Source organism: Polypterus senegalus, chromosome 17, assembly GCF_016835505.1.
Source record: "Polypterus senegalus isolate Bchr_013 chromosome 17, ASM1683550v1, whole genome shotgun sequence".
NCBI lineage: Eukaryota > Metazoa > Chordata > Cladistia > Polypteriformes > Polypteridae > Polypterus > Polypterus senegalus.
In genome coordinates this window covers 12,076,617-12,097,499 of record NC_053170.1, presented here as the reverse complement: position 1 = coordinate 12,097,499, position 20,883 = coordinate 12,076,617, and the positions used below count along the sequence as shown (strand labels likewise).

At 38.0% G+C, this 20,883-nt stretch overlaps 1 protein-coding gene across 3 annotated transcripts in view; it reads right to left on the bottom strand.

Annotated features, from left to right (window-relative positions):
* Nucleotides 1-11,907, bottom strand: part of med24 (mediator complex subunit 24) — a 52,299-nt gene extending 40,392 nt beyond the window's left edge. Inside the window, exons 1-3 of one of the 3 annotated variants that reach the window (XM_039739744.1) lie at nucleotides 11,788-11,907; nucleotides 3,708-3,857; nucleotides 3,475-3,557 (exon numbers count right to left, since the gene is read on the bottom strand). In XM_039739744.1, coding sequence (XP_039595678.1) covers nucleotides 3,475-3,557; nucleotides 3,708-3,837 — 213 coding nt within the window. In that variant the 5' untranslated portion in view covers nucleotides 3,838-3,857; nucleotides 11,788-11,907. Of the gene's footprint in view, nucleotides 1-3,474; nucleotides 3,558-3,707; nucleotides 3,858-11,057; nucleotides 11,090-11,787 lie in introns of those variants that run through there. The other 2 variants (XM_039739746.1, XM_039739745.1) reach the window with 2 other exon arrangements.
* Between the last annotated feature and the right edge of the window lie 8,976 nt (nucleotides 11,908-20,883).

Sequence of the window (20,883 nt, the reverse complement as noted above, 5' to 3'; positions counted from 1 at the left end):
AGTTTAATTTTTAATGCGAGTGAACATTAATACACTTGCTATGCCATTCATTAGGATTACCTATGCCACTCAGAACATTGTCTTGTTTGTTAAATTACTTTTCTGTAGCTTATGTGATGTCTTCATCAGTGGAACAGCACATCCCAATAAGGTAGCCCTGCAGATTGGGGAACAAGTGATGGTCACATAGGACCGGGACTGAAAAATAAGGTGGGTGTGGCATCTCCTTGAAATCACAATTTCATAGAGCACATTGTAACCTCTGCATTGTCAGAGGAGGGTAAGTAGGAAGGGAATGGTGGTCAATTTTTCTTGTCACTTTTCCTTTGATTGATTCCACAAAGGACAAAGCAAATCAGTATAATGTTGACTGGCTATTTGGGACTGCTGAGGCATATAATCACAATATGGACTACACCATCAAAATCATTAAGTCTGAACATAACCTTGCAAGCAAAGGCTTGGACCTACAATATCTTTAATGTTGGAGAATCAACATACTTCCATTGTTTTGGTTGCTGTTTGTGGAGTCTGGGTCATACTAAGGGATCCATGTTCTTCCCCTCAGTTATGAAACAATTCTTAAATTCTTCCCACTCAAAATTTCCTAACTCAAGATTCTTTCTTGAACATTGGCAGGGGAAAAACTTGATTTCAGGAGTCAACAATGTGGGCCAGCCAAAGTGCACAGACCATGGTCAAGTTGCTCAAAGTTTACTTTTGCATGAAGAATATATTTAACTGACAAATAACTAATAAATATATCTGCTCATATAACTCCTTTCACAAAACTTTCTTCTTTCATCAATGCTGAAGTTCAGACAAAATTTGAATCATCTTGGAAAGGTGTCCTGTCATAATGGAAATCTGGAGCCCATTTCCTGTCTGCACAATATGAATGAGACTGGTGCACATTAACCAGGTGAGAAAATTAGCAAAATACTTGATTTTGCAGTTTGGGGCTTCTGGGACAAGAAAACATAATCGCTTCAATTGTTTAATTCACAAATTGTAGTACACATGAGCTAAACTTTAACCACTTACAAATCAGATCCACTGAAAATTAGTTCCAGGTTCAAGTTCAAAACCTTTTGATTGTCCCCCATATACTAAACAGAATGCAGAAAATGAAAATCAAGGTCCATTTTATGATAGAAGCACTCAGATCTGTGACACCCTAAGCTGAGAGAGTGGTTTCATCAGACCCCAGGTATTACACCATCACTCTCAGTTAAAAAGAGCTCAATACTAGGAACAGCAAAAACACTGAACCTCACCCTAATACACTATATGGGGAAATGTGTGTGGACACCACTCCAAACTACTGAGTCCAGGTGTTTCAGTCGTTATTAACAGATGCATCAAATCAAGCACATAGCCATGAAATCTCCACTGACAAATGCTGGCAGTAAAATGGGATGTACTGAAGAGCTCAATGACATTAAACATGGCACTGCCACAGGATACCAACAATGTCACAAGTCAGCATGTGAAATTCCTGCTTTGTTAGATGTGTCCTGGTCAATCATAAGTGCTATTATTGTGAAGTGGAAGAGTTGAGAATCAGTAGCAGCTCAGCCACACAGTATGGTGCCTACTGTAAAGTTTGATGGAGGAGGGGATAATAGTCTGGAGTTTTTTTTCAGGGTTTGGGCTAATTTCATTGGATCCAGTGAAGGGTAATCTTAATGTTAAAGCATACAAATACATTTTAGACCAATTGTGTTATTGCAACTTTATGGCAGCAGTTTTGGTAAGGCCCTATTTTGTTTAAGCATGACCTTGCCCCTGTTCACAAAGCAGGGTCCATAAAGACAAGCTTTGATGAGTTTGATTTGGAGGAACTCAAGTGGCCTGCACAGAGCCCAGGCCTCAATCCTGCTGAACACCTTTTGGATGAATTGGAATTCCGACTGAGAGCCAGGTCTTCTCATCCATCATTAGTACTTGACCTCATCTATTTGGCTGAATGGGCACGAATCCCCATGGACACACTCCAAAAAGCTTGTGGAAAACCCCCCAAGAAGAACGGAGGCTGTTACAGCCACAAATTAGTGGCCAACTCTATATTATCCAAAAAGTTCATATAAGTGAGATTGTCTGGTATCCACACATTTTTGGCAATATAGTGTACTTCTAGGCCTCTGGTAAGAGGGCCAAGTCAGAGGAAGAGACCCTTTGTAAATACGTGTCTGTGGTATAAAATAATAGCATAAAAATAATCAAATCAAAAGGTGCCCATGAGTACTGTAAATACCAGGATTAGGTCCCCATATAGCCTAAAAAAGGTTCAGCATAAAGTGGAAGCTCGGTTCACGACCATAATTTGTTCCAATACTCTGGTCGTAACCAGATTTGGTCATGAACCAAAGTAATTTCCCCCATAGGATTGTATGTAAATACAATTAATCCGTTTCAGACCATAAGAACTGTATGTAAATATATTTTTTTTTAGATTTTTAGGCACAACTATAGTTAATTAAACCATAGAATGCACAGCGTAATAGTACAATAAATGAACACCACTGAGAAAACCTTGAACAACAGAGAAAACTAACACTGCAAGAGTTTGCGCTATAGCGCTACGAACCGCTCGCTAAAAACACTTTTTTTAATGAGTTAAGCACAGGGAAAAAAATGAACATTTGAAAAATCCGTAATTTAATAAACCATCAAGAAAAGTAACATTGCAACAATGCATGCTACGAACTGATTTCTGTAAACAGAAGTGGAGGTTAAAATCCAATAGAAAAAAGGTCTTCATTAAATACAACGATGTTAAAACAATGCTCCAATCTGTCTCTTTAAAAACAAGCCTGGTGCATTCTTTAACTGCCTTCTCGGGCTTATGTGTCCAGCCCTCTCTCTCGCGCCCGCTTGTGTGCGTGTCTCTCTCTTGCCCGTGTGTGTGTGTGTGTGTGTGTGTGTGTCTCTCTCTCTCTCTCTCGTGCTCTGTCGTGTGTGTGTGTGTGTGTGTGTGTGTGTGTCGCTCTTGCGCGCTGCACAGGGAATGCACAGGGAGAGACTGAACATGTGCGGAAATCATCAGCGCGCATAAACTGAAAGGGAAACTGGCTTGTTCGTATACCGAGTGTGTGGTCATGAACAGATGCAAAAGTCTGGCAAACTTTTTGGTCATAAACCGATTTGTACATGTTCCAAGACGTTCGTGAACTGACGTTCAACTGTATAAGAGTAGGAGATGCCCTTTAACCATACATTTTTTTTTGTTGTTCTTTCTATTGCTTAAAGTGCTGTTATGTCATTTTTTCAGCATCAAATCTAGAAATGCATTTAGTTACTGGAGGATTACACAATTGAAGTATAATATGCATAGGTTAGGAGTCCCAGCTTCCTTTAGATTATTTGAATTTTCTATCCAGATGTGATTTGGACTGTCTTCATTGCCATCTTAAAATACCAGAGACTGTTCAAGCACAGAGAAACAATAGACTTATTATTTCTTTATCTTACCTGTGAGGTAATTGCATACTTCAGGTAAGACAAAATCAGAGGATTAGGAGATGGCCCAATCATAGCTTGTTCAAGCAATGCTTCTAAAAGAGGCAAAGAGAATTAACAGAAAATTACTGGTGATCTCTGAGTAATGACAGCCTGCCAAGTGATATGATTTATATCACCTATTTTGAAATTACAATTAGCTTTAATTTCCTACTCATCTGTCTCTTCACACAAAGCACACTTACCTGCTAAATTCAGCATGTCCCAAGTAGTACCTTTGGGGAAGTTCTTCTTGATGTTGATAGCCCATTGGTAGTCACTCCACCTTTCTTTCCAGGCTTGCAGGATAGCCTGCTTCAGATTGACAACTTTCATGATGTCAGCCAATAGTACCACTGTTATGGAAAAGAGAAAGGTTCAAACAGGGATGAACAGTGTTTCAGGTCTTTATTAAGACAATGGAAGAAATAAACAGGTCATGCAGAACTGCATTTTTAGCTATTCATAAAGAAGACAAGCCACACATACAATTTACTAACAGATCCAAGCATTAAAATGTTAAATAACACACATACTTATACCACAGGCAGAGTTCACAAAAAATGTAAAAGCCTAATATAGGTCAGTAGCTATATTAATTTAGGGAATTATTTATGACATAAGAGCTCAGCATGAACAAAGGAATATTTGGAACCTTTCCCAGACACATACATATGGGAACAATTTTTCATGACTAATTAATTTGACAGCATCCATTTAGGCTGTGGGAGAAAATTGGACTTGCCAGAGGAAAAACACAAGCAATACAGCAAACATATAAAAGACACAGAAGGTGGCAATGTAAACAATGGCATCTCTTGTACACTCCTTCCTTTACATTTTGTAAGTGTACATTATTGCTCGGGTTGGGGTAGCAAATCCTCTGATGTGAGATAGGCAGACCCAAACAGTAATTTTACATAATGCCCTTAACATCACACAGTACTGCAAAAGAATATTCATTTTAGAATTCTAAAATGCTTTACAGTTACACTTCTTCAGAGTGGGGATTTTCACACCTTGAAGCATGAGGATGAAAGCAAATTCCTTTCTTTAAATGACAGTACACACTGTCTAAATATTCAACTTTTTAACGTAGCAAAATGACAAAAAGGTAAAAAATATGAACATCAATTTCTGCTATTTCAAACATATTGTCTCACTGGTAGGTGTGCTGCCTTTCCATTTTGTTGTGATAATCGTTTCAAAAAGCCAGCACTTTACTTCTGAGATATGTTTTTTATTTGAAAATGTCATTGCATATATGAACCTGCATCCCAATTGCTTTTTTAGTTAAGGAGCATAATGTCTTATGTTAAAAGGTGGATGATAGCCCAAACAGAAAAAAAAAAGTTAAAATGGAATTTAATAATCAACAATACACCTAACTTTTAAATAAACGGGGCAGATATTACCTTGTCTAAATCAATACAAAATGGAGCACTCCGCTGAAATATACTTTTAATGTAAATGGCTTCAGGGGCAGCAAAAGTGGTGCATCTCAAAGTATCACATGAGAGGCTGGTCATCAAATTGATAGACACAGAGGTTTCGAGAATCACCATGGAGATGACAAAACTGGTCTAAACAAATAAAGCAAACGGGTTATGCTGCAAGGAAGGCTTTTTAAAACAAAGTGATCAGGGATCAGTGCTGGGGCTTCTGCTCTTAATTTTTATAAATAATCTAGCCTAAAATGTGATCTGCCAACAGAAAATAGATTCTTGATATGATATGTGTTTTATGCATGTAGATACTTTCTGTAGATTATGGTAATAATGATCCTAATTATGATAAGTTATATATTAGCATGATGAATATGTACTTTATATGCTTTGCCTATTGCATTTAACAGAGAGAAGTGTCAAAGATGCTTATATGGAAAGTGCATTTGGCAACTCAAAAACCAAAAAACGGTCAGTGCTTCTCCAATGCATGGAAAAGGGACTTGAACTTGAAACCACCAGGTGATAACACAGACATCAACTGGACTGGATCAGTAAATGATCAAAAGAGTAAACCAGCAAGAGAAGGCAGCAAGTCAAGGGCAAAGCAATCATAAGGCAACAAGGCACTCACTGCCAACTGGGAAATATGTGGGTATGTTAAGAGTCAGTGAACAAGACCTTGAACCTCCTGCAGGAACTCAATGATGCCTTCTCAGGTGGACATGCCATCAGTGTCTTCTAGTTCAAACCAGCACTTGAGCTTTTCAAACAAAAGCACTCTCTTGATGAGAGAAGATGACATCGCTGACCAAAGAAATTAAAGAAAATTATGCAGGTCGTCTTAAACACGTTAATGCCAAGTTAGGCTTACATGTATCTAGTTTAATGGAAATCTAAAGGAATTGGAAAGCGGAGCCAATTGAATACCTGTTTTTACATTCTTATTTATTATTATTTTTTTTTAATTACAGTGTGTATATAGTATTAATTTGCATATATCTTTAACAGATTTGTGTTTAAAAAGGCATGTGCAATAAATGGGTTTATCTATTTATTGTTTGGTTCTTTTGTTTGTTATTTTGCACAATAAAGATATTTTATAGAATCACATTAGTTACTTAAAAAGGTAGTTATGAAAAGTGAAGAAAAGACCACTTGTAATCTGAAAAAGGACTGACTTAGGCAAGTAAATTGGTTTTAGTCTGAAAAGGTACATTACATTCTGTATTACAATACAGATACACTACACTGCAGCATACGCAAAAATTTTGAAAAGTTTTAATTATACTGCGATATGCATTTTTGACCATACTGCCCTATCTCATAATAAAAGCTGGATAGGATGCCAGTCAATCATACACCATAACCATGTACAACGTTCCACACAGGACAATTTATAATTTGGATATCATCCTCTCACCCATGTCAGAAGAAACCAAAGTACAAATCGCACACAACGAGGGGGAGAATGTGCACATTTTTACACATACACTGCCCATATCATGATCCATGCAAAGCACAGGCATGATGGTTTTCACTGAAAGGCATCAGTGCTAACTGCTCTCCTACTATGCCAAACACAATTAAAGGATATCATGAATTTTTAGTTAAATGTAAACTCTAAACTGGTCAAGTGTGAGAGTGTGGGTGTGCATGTCACAATGCCCTGCAATTTACACGTTTCCTCTTAGAGGCTGGATCCCATTTTGTGCCCAACACTGTCAAGACAGGCACTTCTTATTCCCTCCCAGAGCTGGATCAGCAGCTTTTAAAATGAGCAGTAGTGTGTATTTTTCCCATTTTTATTCTTTTCTTTGTCCATGTGTCTTTGTGGATAAGTTGATTGATCACTGAGCATAAATAAATACTCTGTCAGATGAAGTGCATGGAATGCAGTCATCATCAGTAAACAGGTCACTGTTTGATGCCAGTACGCAAAGAGTCTACCATTTTAAAAGTGAGCTTCCATTTGGTTTTGCAAGGGTTAAATAGTGCCTCTCCTTAACAATGATTGACAGCAACTGCAAAATATAACTATGGAAGCGTCTGCAATGCCCTCATTTAATCTTAGACCAGAAACAGCAAGGAGCTGTTACAATGGGAGACTACTTTCTATGCACGTAAAGGTCACAAAATCAGCAGACATTAATTTGCTCTGCGCCATATTTTATATGATAAATTGCTGCTTTTTATCCCCAGACTTTCCAAAGGTTGAAAGAAATGATGTAGTTGATTTGTTTAAAATGACACAGCCTGATTCTCTTACAGGGTTTGTTTCTAAAGGACATTTACACTACTCTATAATATTTAAAATATCGGCATGTGTGTTATGGGGTATATTTTTTTAGAGAGACCAGTCTCACACTTGGGAGGCAATGTAACAAAATATTTGATCAATTTAAGTAAGCAGCATTATTTCCCAGTTTCTGTGTTATGGTGGCAATGCATAGGGTTTTGGACTTGATCTGTTACATTTTAATTGGAAGGTGGCAATTTATGTATTAATGTCAAGAATAAGCAGAAATAACTGGAAACGGGTAAATTGTGAGGTAGTCAAATTTAAGAGAAAAAAATGGATATACATATTTGAAAGAAAAATTATACAATTTTAAAAACAGAACATAAGAAATTTGACCAGTGAGAGGGGACGACTCAGTTCATCAGGCTCATTTGTTTAGCTAATAATGAAGATGACCCAATATCTCGTGCAGATTCTTCTTAAAAGGTTGTCAAGGTTCCTGTTTCAACTCCATGTCTCGGTAGTCGATTCCCACAATTCTTCAGTAATGCTTCCCGGCTTCAGTCTTAAATGCACTTCCTCTTAAATTCCACTGGTGTTCCTGAATATGTGATTTACTGTTTAGTTGAAAACATTTTGTTTGATCTACTTTATCATTGCCTTGAAAAATTCTGAAATCCTGCTCTGCTTGAGACGAGACAGGTATAATTCTCTGAGTCTGTCACAATATGACAACTCCTTAAGTCCTGGGATGCACTTGATTGCCCTCTTCTGCACAGCTGCAAGTGCTGCTCTGCCTTTCATGTAGCGTGATGTCCAGAACTGCACACAGGACTCCAGATGAGGCCTCACTACTGCATTACATATTCTGAGCTTAACAGCCCTTTGAATTATCTAACAGTTCTTACAATATAAACTAACTCTTATTTTGCCTTATTAATTGCTTCTGCATATTGCTTAGATCAGGGGTCCTCAATCCCAGTCCTGGAGAGCCGCAGTGGCTGCAGGTTTTTGTTCTGACCTGGTTGCTTAATTAGAAAGCAATTCTTGCCAATAAAGCACTAACAAGCTATGAAATTAAATTAACTCTGCTATGTCAGGTCATTCTCATATCCTAGATTTTCTTTCCCTTTCTATCATGCAAATGATTTGAAGGCTAAAATGGACGAGTAATTCTCAGTCCTTCACTTTTTTCTCCTCATTTTTCTTCCAAGTATTTAATTAAACCCAATAGTGCAGATAAATACACACAGGTGTAAATGTAAATAAGCTAAATGGAGAAATACTGCTCTCTCTTGTCATTTGCATGTTATTAATAAGGAGCAATTAAAATAGCTGTTTAAGACAAAATTAAGCAATAAGGGCTCAAAATCACTAAAGTGAAGCAGAAGTGTTACTTTAGCAATAAGTGCTTTTTATTAAGCAACTGGGTTGGAGCAAAAACCTGCAGCCACTGCGGCTCTCCAGGACCGTGATTGAGGACCCCTGGCTTAGATGATGAAAATATTGTATGAACAAAATCTCCGACACCCTTTTCAGAAGTTGCTTCCTGTAAGACATTTATAATTGATGTTCCTTTTACCCACATGTAACCCTTTTTCACTTTTTTATGTTAAACTACATCTTCCAAGTGTTTGCCCAGTTTTGAATCTTTCCTTTTGCTGCCTCCTCATTGTCTGCCAGCCCCCATTTTTAATGGCAACTGTGAATTTCACAGTTTTACTAAATATACCACAATCAATCCACGTACACAGTTACAAATGGCAGAACAATCGTCGTATGTCATATTCTTTCATTAGTATACCCCACAATTTACCAGTTTCCAGTTATTTGTGTGTTGCCATCTCTACTAATATTTGTGTGTATATAAATATATTTTTTGTTCTTTTTTGCATCATTGCAATTTTCATTTTTGTCACGTTTCATTTATTTGATTTTTTTCCTCCACTTGATCACTATTACTATGCTGACTTTATGTACATGTTATTTTTTTAATTCATTAATTTGATTTATTCTCTACAGTGAATCCTGCATATACTTTTCATTAGTAGTAAGTTTCATTATAAACAGGCCTTTAACTATCTCGGTGGTTTTACGTATGTCACATAAGGATAGTTTAGTGTTTTTAATCTTGGTTGTTAAAAGATTTTCACCAGCCTCACCATGACTTCCATTCCGCTTTTCAAGGTGTCCTGCTTATTTAAGCGATTATTTATTATATGGCCTGTTAGCCTAACATAAGCAGTTGCAACCTTTTGGCATTCAGTGTCTAATCCCTGTTATCAGCTTGGCTTGTCAAATTCTAATAATGACAATTAAAAGAAACAAATTAACAGGAAAAGTAAAATTGTGCATTTATCGCTAGAGCAAACATCAACATAGATCAAAAATTTGGATTAAACATAATACTCATCTAATGATAATTTTTTGAATGAGCAAAGAAAACACATACATCTATTAAACAATGAAACCAATCAGTAGGAAATTGTGACACAGATTGGCAGAGATAGCAGACCCCAGGACTGAACTTGAAAACAACTAACATAAGACACACATGCTTTCATTTCTGATACCTCACTTTAAACGCAGACTTTTTTGATATTTCAAAATCTTTTATTTAAAAATTAAAAACAATAAAATAATATAATACAAACAAGAACACATATCACTTGGGTCACCTTCAAACAAGAAACAATAGCGGGTACAGAATAAAAATCAAATATAGTTTACGGAAAAATGTTTCTGTGATTTAAATAAGGATAAAGTCCACAATATGTAGGAGAAAACACTAAGTAGGAAGCATTCATTCAGGTATGCAGTCCTTCCAGGTAGCCCTTGACCTTCGAATGAAGTATCAGGTATCTCTCTATGTACCCTAAAACATGATGATCGAATGTCCCATATATCGACCAATTTACATTACACTAACAAGTTACCAGCTATATGCTCAATATTCTCTACTTTATTCATACACTTTAAAGCCTTTTTAACAAAGAACTGTCACCACTTCTGTGATTATAATACAGATAACATGAGGTGGTACAACGATATAGTTGTTATACAATATTTTATATCTATATATGCTGTATGTATGTGTGTATTATTATATCTATATATGCTGTATGTATGTGTGTATTATTATATCTATATATGTTGTATGTATGTGTGTATTATATATATATATATATATATACACACACACACACACACATCTATATCTCTAATATAAAAGAAAATATTGAGACAAGACTATTCAACCATTTACGGTTAACGGCTCACAGCCCACAGTCCTCTCACCTCTCATTCGTGTGATTGCTTTTGTCAGACACAGTTCCTGCACTCTCAGCTCTTCAATCAATCAATCAATCAACATTTATTTACATAGCACATATTCATACAAAAAAATGTAGCTGAAAGTGCTTTACAAAATGAATAGAAAAATAGAAGACACAATAAAAAATAAACATAAGTCAACATTAATTAACATAGAATAAGAGTAAGGTCCGATGGCCAGGGTGGACAGAAAAAACAAAAAAAAACTCAAAAGGCTGGAGAAAAAAATAAAATCTGTAGGGGTTCCAGACCAAGAGACCGCCCAGTCCCCTCTTATAATTTTTTACGTTTTCCTTACTTTAACTTCCCAACAAAAGAAGACTTATGTCCAAATCTTACTGAAGAATTTCATCCCAAAAGGTTATCAACAGAAAAAATGAGTACACGGGCAATCCTAGCACCGAGAAACAATGAAGTCAAACGAATTGACATGAAAACTGTCAATCTGTTACACAGCAAATTGGTTAAATGCGTATCAATAAACTCTGCTGAAACTGTTGGTGGTGATGGTGCGGAAGAAGAAAACATCAACTTACAATATCTCGTAGAATATCTACAACCATTAACACCGTCCGGTCTTCCAACGGCTGAATTACTGTTGAAAGATGGATGTATTGTAATGTAATTTAATGCATGCTGTAAATTCTTTAAATGGTTTCCATTAGACTAGAACCACAGCTTCTTAAAATAGAGAATATGTCTCTAGGAATTGCATTTATTACAGTACAATATTCATCAAGATTAATGTACAAAGTACAACATCAAGATGTTATTTCTACTAATATTAAATGTTTCTACCAATAACATAAAAATACAATAACATTATATAAATTACCATTATGGCTAAGTGTACGTTTAACAAAAATGATACTGTTTTTAACTGACTTGCATTTCTTAAGGTACTTTTACAATGTTGTATCTCCACATCTCCGCCTTCATTCATTCATTTCCAAGCTACTTCATGCAGTAAACTGTAGGAGTAAGTCAGTTCTCGTCACGGTGGCAATGGGCCAATTTAGACTCGCCAGTTTAACTAACCTACTTGTCTTTGGAGTGGAGTATTGGTGGAAAAAGCACAGACACGCAGAAATAAGGACATGAAAGACCCCCATAGCGCCGGGCAACAATCCTTCAGCGAGCGTTACTTCAGAGTACTACAGTTGTCAGACCCATTAATCATTCCGTTTTTTCTGTAACACCCTTTACCTTTAGCATTAATAAAATAAAATAAAAAAGAAGAACCATGTGTTTCTCGTCTGCACGTACCTGCCTTTTAGTTTTCACGGCCGCGTTAGGCTAAAGCTGAAATAATACAAAAGTAAAAACAAACAAAACCTTCACCACACGGACGCAGCCATCTTCCAGCGCGGTCTTCCAAGTTACGTGCTAGCGATTGGCGCGCAAGCTGTTGTCGTCATAACCAGTCAGTTTTGGCGACTTACTACAGAGCATCCTGGGATATGTAGTTCAGGTCTATTGTTACTATTACTATTGATAAAAATAGATAGATAGATAGATAGATAGATAGATAGATAGATAGATAGATAGATAGATAGATAGATAGATAGATAGATAGATAGATAGATACTTTATTAATCCCAAGGGGAAATTCACATAATCCAGCAGCAGTATACTGATACAAAGAAACAATATTAAATTAAAGTACAGAGTATTGTGAAATTCTTATTCGACTGTAAATTCTTAACCTATATACAGACTGAAGGCTATTATCGCAACCTGTACTTGAATACATTAATTAGTCCTTTCTTGGTATCAATCAAATTAAACAACCTTTTCTATGCCAATATAAAACCTAACTAGACACAGATTTCTACTTTCATCTTAAATTAGTTTTACTTCCATTTAATAATATATCCAACAACAATCACATCTATTGTTAAAATATTATATAATGTTCTCAATCCTGTTTATTCCAGTTCAGAGTCAGAAGGTGGATCTTATCCTGGCAGCAGGAAAGAACCCTGGACTGAACCTACACTCATAGTCACAAACAGCCAATCTGGCTTCACCAGCATCTCATTGGGGGCGTTAATAACATTAAATCACTGCAAACTAATTTTGTATACTTTTATGCTCAGTTTAATCCATAGCCAATCCTGGTAGTAACTGTGCAAAGTAGGAGTAAATTGTGGACAGGACACCAATCACCACACTTTCTGAAATATATTAAGATCAATTAAAAATACTTTTTATTTTTATGGCATTTACATATCTAATCAATAAAGGTATCTGTTGCCAAATATATATTATTCTACACATTATATATTCATTCTCATCAGGGATGTCATACTTGAAGCTGAGTATGCAGATCAAGAACTTTTAAAGTCTGATTCTGTTTTTCGTTTGCTGCTTGATGTGGTCTTGCAAACTGAAATGAACAGAGTTAATCGGAGTATTTTTATAACCTTGTAAATATAATGCCAGCTTTAGATAGATAGATCTGAAAGGCACTATATAATCGATAGATAGATAGATATAAAGGCGCTATATAATAGATAGATAGATAGATAGATAGATAGATAGATAGATAGATATGAAAGATGCTATATAATAGATAGACAGTTAGACAGATAGACAGACAGATAGATAGATAGATAGATAGATAGATAGATAGATAGATAGATAGATAGATAGATATGAAAGACGCTATATAAAATAGATAGATAGATAGATATGAAAGACGCTATATAATAGATAGATAGATAGATAGATAGATAGATAGAGTGAAAGGCACTATATGATAGATAGATAGATAGATAGATAGATAGATAGATAGATAGATAGATATGAAAGATGCTATATAATAGATAGACAGAAAGATAGATAGATAGATAGATAGATAGATAGATAGATAGATAGATATGAAAGACGCTATATAATAGATAGACAGACAGACAGACAGACAGATAGATAGATAGATAGATAGATAGATAGATAGATAGATAGATAGATAGATAGATAGATAGATAGATAGATACATAAGGTTTAGGTTTGGGGCTCTCTGAGGCAGTGCTCACTTATCTAACCGTATGTTTGCTTTTTTATATGAGTTAAATTCTTAAATCCGGTGAAATTCAAGATTCCAAATTCTCTGTAGAAATGTAAATGATATGTGTAGCACTTCATACCTAACCTTGTATGTATTTACTGCTGTTGTGGTTCTGTGTTTGAATTTATATTAATCAGGAGTAGTATCTCCCAAATCTCCTTGTATGTATAATGGCAGTAAAGGTTTTGAATTGAACTGAATTGTCAACTTGCCATAATTCATCAGTTCATTAATGGACAGATATTGTTGGCTTCACTTTTTGTTTAGTAAGTGTCTGTCTTGTTCTGTGTGTGTTTTAACCAAATCTGTATTGATGTGTACTAGGTCTGTTAGTAATTTGTATTTTAACTGGGAATTGTTCTCAGTCTTCTGCTCTTTCTCACACTTAGTGATTGTTAGTTTTTTTATCATTTTTATTGCCGACTTAATGGAGTGAAGTTCGCTGTCAGCATTGGCTCTATTAGCTCTTCTCTTCTGACCAGAGGACTGCGTTATTTATGCTAATCTATTAAAAGCACAAACATGTGATGTTACTAGGAGGTTGAGTAATAATTCCTTGGTGTTTCTTTTTTGCAGACCTAATCATGATATTTCTTGGAAGAAATAGAATAATTTGAGGATGAATGACTTTTTGGAAGTTACTACATATTTTTTTTATAGAAAAGATGACCTCCATTATATTGGATTGCATTTTTAGGGTGGGCTGGGGTTCTACCAGAGGAGCTCATGCTTGGGAGACCCTTGAGTTTGAATCAGGCCTGATTCCGTCTGCATCATGTTTCATGTTTGTCTTGTTGTATTATTGTGAACTTTGTGAGACTTACCAGGAATGTTTGCTTATTAGGTTCATCTGCTCTCACCGTTGAAGATTAACATGCACAGATACACGCAGCAATCCTAGCCGGACAAAGTTTTCAGGGCAGCCAATTACCAGTCACTCTGCAATACTCTGCATAAGAGTCTCTCTAAAAGGATTCACCATCACCAGCTCAAACCAACAAAACACGCGGGCGTCGTCACACGTGGGCGTTGTTGCGACACAAAGAACAGCGCTGCTCTTTTGGTTTTATGCCACTTAGTAACCAAACCATGTCCTGCTTTTACCGCCACTGTTCTGATTATGGAGGAGTGACTTCAATAACCTTGATAAACCCTTTACAAGAAAGTGGCAATGTTGCCCACACTTGATGCCCTCTTAATATTTCAATCACTCTGAATCAGAGGTCTCCAACTCCGGACCTGAAGGGCCGCAGTGGCTGCAGGTTTTCATTCTCACTCTTTTCTTAATTAGTGTCCTGTTTTTTGCTGCTAATTAATTTCTTTTGAAATAATTTTCATTGACTTGTTCTTGAAGAACAGGTTGGATTACTGTAATGCGCTCCTCATCGGGATTCCTGGCAAGAGTATTCAGAGACTCCAGTATATTCAGAATTGTGCTGCCAGGATCCTGATGAGGGTGCGAAAGCATGACCATATCACCCCAATCCTGAAAACCCTTCATTGGCTCCCTGTCCCACTCAGAATTGAGTTCAAGGTCGTTCTCCTCACCCATCAGTGCATCTATGGACATGCCCCCCTTTACTTACAGGAACTCCTTACCCCTCATACCTCCTCACACACTCTCCGCTCTGTACACACTAACACTCTCCAAGTCCCTAGAACCAAGCTTCGCAGTATGGGTGATAGGGCTTTTTCATTTGTGGCGCCGAGACTGTGGAACGCCCTCCCTGATTACCTGAGAGCCCCACAGTCGACTAATGTTTTTAAAGGGAATCTAAAAACTCATCTTTTTAGAAAGATATTTTGTTAAAGCATACATAGATTTTCTTGTTTTATTATTTTTTTTGTTTGTTTTTACTCTGTAGCACTCTGAGATTTCTAAAATATGAAGTGCAATATAAATAAAATTTATTATTATTTATTATTATTGAAGACTCAAACCCCTTAATTGTTTTCTTTTTCCTTAATTAGCAGCCAAACAATAATGAGATACAAAATGAGCCAAAACCCAACCATCAAACTGTGTCCCACATCAATCAATCAACATTTATTTATATAGCACATATTCATACAAAAAAATGTAGCTCAAAGTGCTTTACAAAATGAATAGAAAAATAGAAGACACAATAAAAAATAAACATAAGTCAACATTAATTAACATAGAATAAGAGTAAGGTCCGATGGCCAGGGTGGACAGAAAAACAAAAACCTCCAAAGGCTGGAGAAAAAAAAAATAAAATCTGTAGGGGTTCCAGACCAAGAGACCACCCAGTCCCCTCTGGGCATTCTACCTAACATAAGTCAAACAGTCCTCTTTGTATTCAGGGTTTTCATGGAAGGACCTGATGATGATGGTCACGTAGACTTCTGGCTTTCAGTCCATCAATGTTGGTGCATCATGATGCTTTGAGTAGGTGGTGGTGACGCAGGCCACCACCACAAAGAAACCGGAAAAAGAAACAGAAGAGAGAGTAGGGGTCAGTATGGATTTTGGAGCCACTGTGAATAATTATTATGAAGAATTGAACATACAGAGTATCAGGATTAAGTTAAAGTGAAGTTATAAAAAGGCCATGTTAAAGTAATGTGTTTTCAGCAGTGTTTTAAAGTGCTCTACTGTATTAGCCTGGCGAATTCCTATTGGCAGGCTATTCCAGATTTTAGGTGCATAACAGCAGAAGGCCGCCTCACCACTACAATATCTGAAAATAAAGAAAGGTGAAGGTCTCAGGAATGTCGATCTGCTCAGGTCCACAAAACATTCTATCAGTGCTCTTAGAAAAGAGAAAATCAACAATTTTGGAAATGTCCAGTCATGGTCAAAGGTTCTGAGAATGCCCCAAGTGTTGGTTTTCACAAAGTCTGCTGCTTCAGTGTTTTTAGATCTTTGTGTCAGATGTTTCAATGGTGTACTGAAGTAGAATTACAAGCAGTTCATAAGTTTCAAAGGCTTTTATTTACAATTACGTTAAATTTATGCAAACAGTCAATATTTGCAGTGTTGGCCCTTCTTTCTTTTTCAAGACTTCTGCAATTCACCCTGCCATGCTGCCAATCAACTTCTTTGTCCACCCACCTCTTGACCACAAGTTCTCAGTGGGATTAAGATCTGGGGAGTTTCCTTGCCATGGATCCAAAATTTCAATACAGTGGAACCTCGAGATACGAACAGCTCTGTATACAAGAAATTCAAGATACGAGGAAAGCATGAGCAAAAAATTTGGATATAAATACAAGCATTGTCTCGCGTAACGAGCCCCGAGCCAGGCTGTGGTTATGCGTGACGCGTTTCCTGATCCGCCTCGACTCGGGATTCACCCAAGCTGACACTGCCAGCCGCGTCAGCTCACTCAGTGTTCCTTGTTCTCCCGTAACGTGTGCGCTTGTGATTTCATTGTTTCGCTGTAGCAGTTCGCCGTATAAGCGTATCCAAAAATATCGCGGACATGCAGACGGAGAATAGGAGACGATTGCCCTCAAGAGGAGTACTAGGGTGTTGTACCGTGTTAGCCATTATGAATGTAGAGAAAGCCAAAAATTACACTTTTTATTGGCTAATTAAAAAGATTACAATATGCAAGCTTTGATTACATCTTGCCTGAAGAAGGGGCCTGAGTTGCCTTGAAAGCTTGCATATTGTAATCTTTTTAGTTAGCCAATAAAAGGTGTCACTTTGGCTGGCTTTTCTCTACCCTCAAGAGGAGAGAGAGAGAGAGAGGCGCGAGCGCGAGAGCGAGCGAGATAAGGAGAGAGAGAGAGAGAGGCGCGCGAGCGAGAGAGATAAAGAGAGAGAGACGCGCACGAGAGAGAACCATCAGCTCAGTTATGCTCACATGACGCTCAGCAGACAAAGTGTATCCATACTACTCATATTGCAAGACATCGCTCGTTTTATCAAGTCAAAACTAATCAAAAAAATTTAGCTCGTCTTGCAAGACACTCGTAAACCAAGTTACTCGCAAGCCAAGGTTCCACTTGTATATATTATTTATCAGTGTTATTTGTTAGGAAAATTGATTTTTATGTTGATTTTTTGGGGGTACGCAACGGATTAACTGGATTTCCATTATTTTCAATGGGGAAGTTTGTTCTAGATACGAGAAATTTGCTATACAAGCTCAGTGCTGGAACGAATTAAACTTGTATCTCGAGGTTCCACTTGTATTTTGTTCCTTTTGCCTTATGCCGCTGTGCTCCATCATGTTGGTCACCAAACTGTTCTTGGATGGTTGGGAGAAGATGCTCTTGGAGGATGTTTTGGTCCCATTCTTTATTCATGGCTGTGTTCTTAGGCAAAATTGTGTGTGAGCCCACTGCCTTGGCTGAGAAGCAGCCCCACGTGACATGAATGGTCTCAGGATGCTTTACTGTTGGCCTGACACAGGACTGATGGTAGCGTTGTTCACCTTTTCTTTTTTCCGGATGCCCCAAACAATTGGAAAGGGGATTCTTTAGAGAAAGTGACTTGACCCCAGCAGTCCAATCCCAGAATATCAGTCTGTCCCCGATGTTTTTTTTGGCTTCTTTGCTGCCCTTCTTGACACCCACCAGGCCATCCTCCACAAGTCATCACCTCACTCACACCTGCCTGCTGCCATTCCTGAGCAAGCTCTGCACTGGCAGTGCCTAAGAACACAGCCATGAATAAAGATTGGTACCAAAACATCCTCTGAGAGCAACTTCTCCCAATCATCTAAGAACAGCTTGTTGAGCAACATGATGGAGCACCGGGGCCATAAGACAAAAGCGAGAACTAAGTGGCTCGGGGAAAGAAACATCGAAATTTTGGGTCCATGGCCAAGAAACTCCCCAGACCTTAATCCCGTTGAGAACTTGTGGTCAAGAGGTGGGTGGACAAAGAAAAAACCCACCAATTCTGACAAACTCCAAGCATTGATTCTGCAAAAATGGGATGCCATCAGTGAAGATTTGGCCTAGAAGTTGATTGGCAGCATGCCAGGGCGAATTGCAGAGGTCTTGAAAAAGAAAGAAGGGCCAACACTGCAATTATGGACTCTTTTCATAAACGTCATATAATTGTCAATTGAAATGCTTGTAATTCTACCTCAGTACACCATAGAAACATCTGACAAAAAGATCTAAAAGCACTGTAGCAGCAAACTTTGTGAAAACTAACACTTGTGTCATGCTCAAAACTTTTGGCCACGACTGTATATTTTGTAAATTAAATGAAAGCTAATTTCATTATTTGCATGGTGGCACAGGTTTTGAATTCCAGTCTGGCAGCCATCTGTGCGGAGTTTGCCAGTCTGGCAGCCATCTGTGCGGAGTTTGCATTTGTCTGGGCACTCCTGTTTACTTCTCTTGTCTGAAAGCCTGGCTTTAGTGATTAACTTGCTATGCCACCCATCTAAGACGGCTTGAATTCTAAGTAACCAATGTAGACCTCAGCGTTAAAGTTTGCAGTGCACCATGCAATGCATATGCCTCTGTTATATGCCATTCTCTATGGGATTTGTAAAAGCAGGGTTAATGTTTGTGGTGCGCCATCTGTTGAAATGACAGAGACATAGCAACAGGATGGACACACACTTGGAGACACGGACACTTAGGCTTTTATTGCACTAAAATGACCTGAGCAGGAGATTGTCCTACGGAAGGCTGGTACCCAGTACAGTGGGAATGGAGTTTACGAGGTGGGCTGGGGAGCATGATGGTTGAATGGATGAATAGGATGGTTTCCATGGGGTTGGACGGTTGGGGATGACAATGTCCAGTGTTTTTGGTTGGGGCTCGGGGTGAGTATTCCTCCGCTTCCTGCTGGCTCTGCCAATGGCCCAGTGTTTCTAGATTTCCCAGGGGGATGGTGGTTGGTTGTAGAGGATGGTGTCCATTAAGTGTTTTGATTTTTGTCACAATTGTTGGCCCTGGGCGGCACAGTGGCGCAGTGGTAGCGCTGCTGCCTCGCACTTAGGAGACCCGGGTTCGCTTCCTGGGATCTCCCTGCGTGGAGTTTGCATGTTGTCTGCATGGGTTTCCTCCCACAGTTCAAAGACATGCAGGTTAGGTGGATTGGTGATTCTAAATTGGCCTTGGTGTTTGTGTGTGTCCTGCAGTGGGTTGGCACCCTGCCCGGGATTGGTTCCTGCCTTGTGTGGCTGGGATTGGCTCCAGCAGACCCCTGTGTTCGGATTCAGCGGGTTGGAAAATGGATGGATTGTAGGACCCCCCGTTTTGCCACTGGTGTGTGTCAGTTAGGCACCAGCTCCCTTTCATGGAGAACTGGATATGTGGGAGAGGAAATGAAATGGAAATAATTCATACATTGACAAAAACTATTAGTTTCCAATTATGTCAATCAGTTTCAAACTACTTTGTTTTTTTTGTTTCATTAAACAAATCTTACTTTATGTGGACTAATTCTAGATTTAGTAGTAGAGCGATGTATTGTGTTAGCCATTTATGGATGCAAAACAAAGTGAAGCAACATGACACCTAACTGAGCAGATTGCAATATTCTGTTTTTAGTAATTTTTACAATTTATAACTGCATTCTTCTTGTGAACTTGTCACAGCAATCTGTTGCCTGCACTCTTAAAAATCAGTTTTTCTTTAATGGTAAGTTATATGTTATGTTATGTTTTTGGGTTGTGGGGTTCCTTGTAGAACTATTGCTTAGCATTGCCATTTCATTCTGGGAAGGGGTCTGTGCATATGAAATTGGTTGTTTCTGCTTTAAAAAACTTCCTAATATGTAGAAAAACAAACTGAAATCTTTAATGTATGAATGGCTACCCAGGAGGATATCAACAGATTAGTAAACCTGGACTTAGCTTGTGTTGCAAAGAGAGTCTTTTTAAAAGCAGGACCCATTTTGGGAACCAAAAATGGTTGTCCTATCACATCAGTCCGAAAAAAACACTCGGGCCCTTTACTTTTAAGATTGTGAACTCAGTGAAGAGCACTACACAAATATAAACTAAACTGAAAACGGATGTAAGCTTTTGCTCTATGCACACTGTTGTCTTTACTATCTCCCCAAAGACGTGCTGCTTAGGTTCACCAGGGATTCCAAAGAGACCTCTATAAGTGTGCCCAGCACTAGACTGGCACCCTACTTCTCATATGCCCCGTGCTGCCGAGATACACTCTCTGATGTGGCTCTGAAATAATCAGTCTGTCCATGAATTTGCTCGCACGTCTCGTCGCCATCCAGTTCACTGCGATCTCGTTTTCTCTTCTTGTGTTACAGGCTTGCTTTGGCTCACGGACTCAACGCAGTGGCGACATCTAGCGGCAAAAGAAGAAGGAAAAAAAACACCGGACTGCTT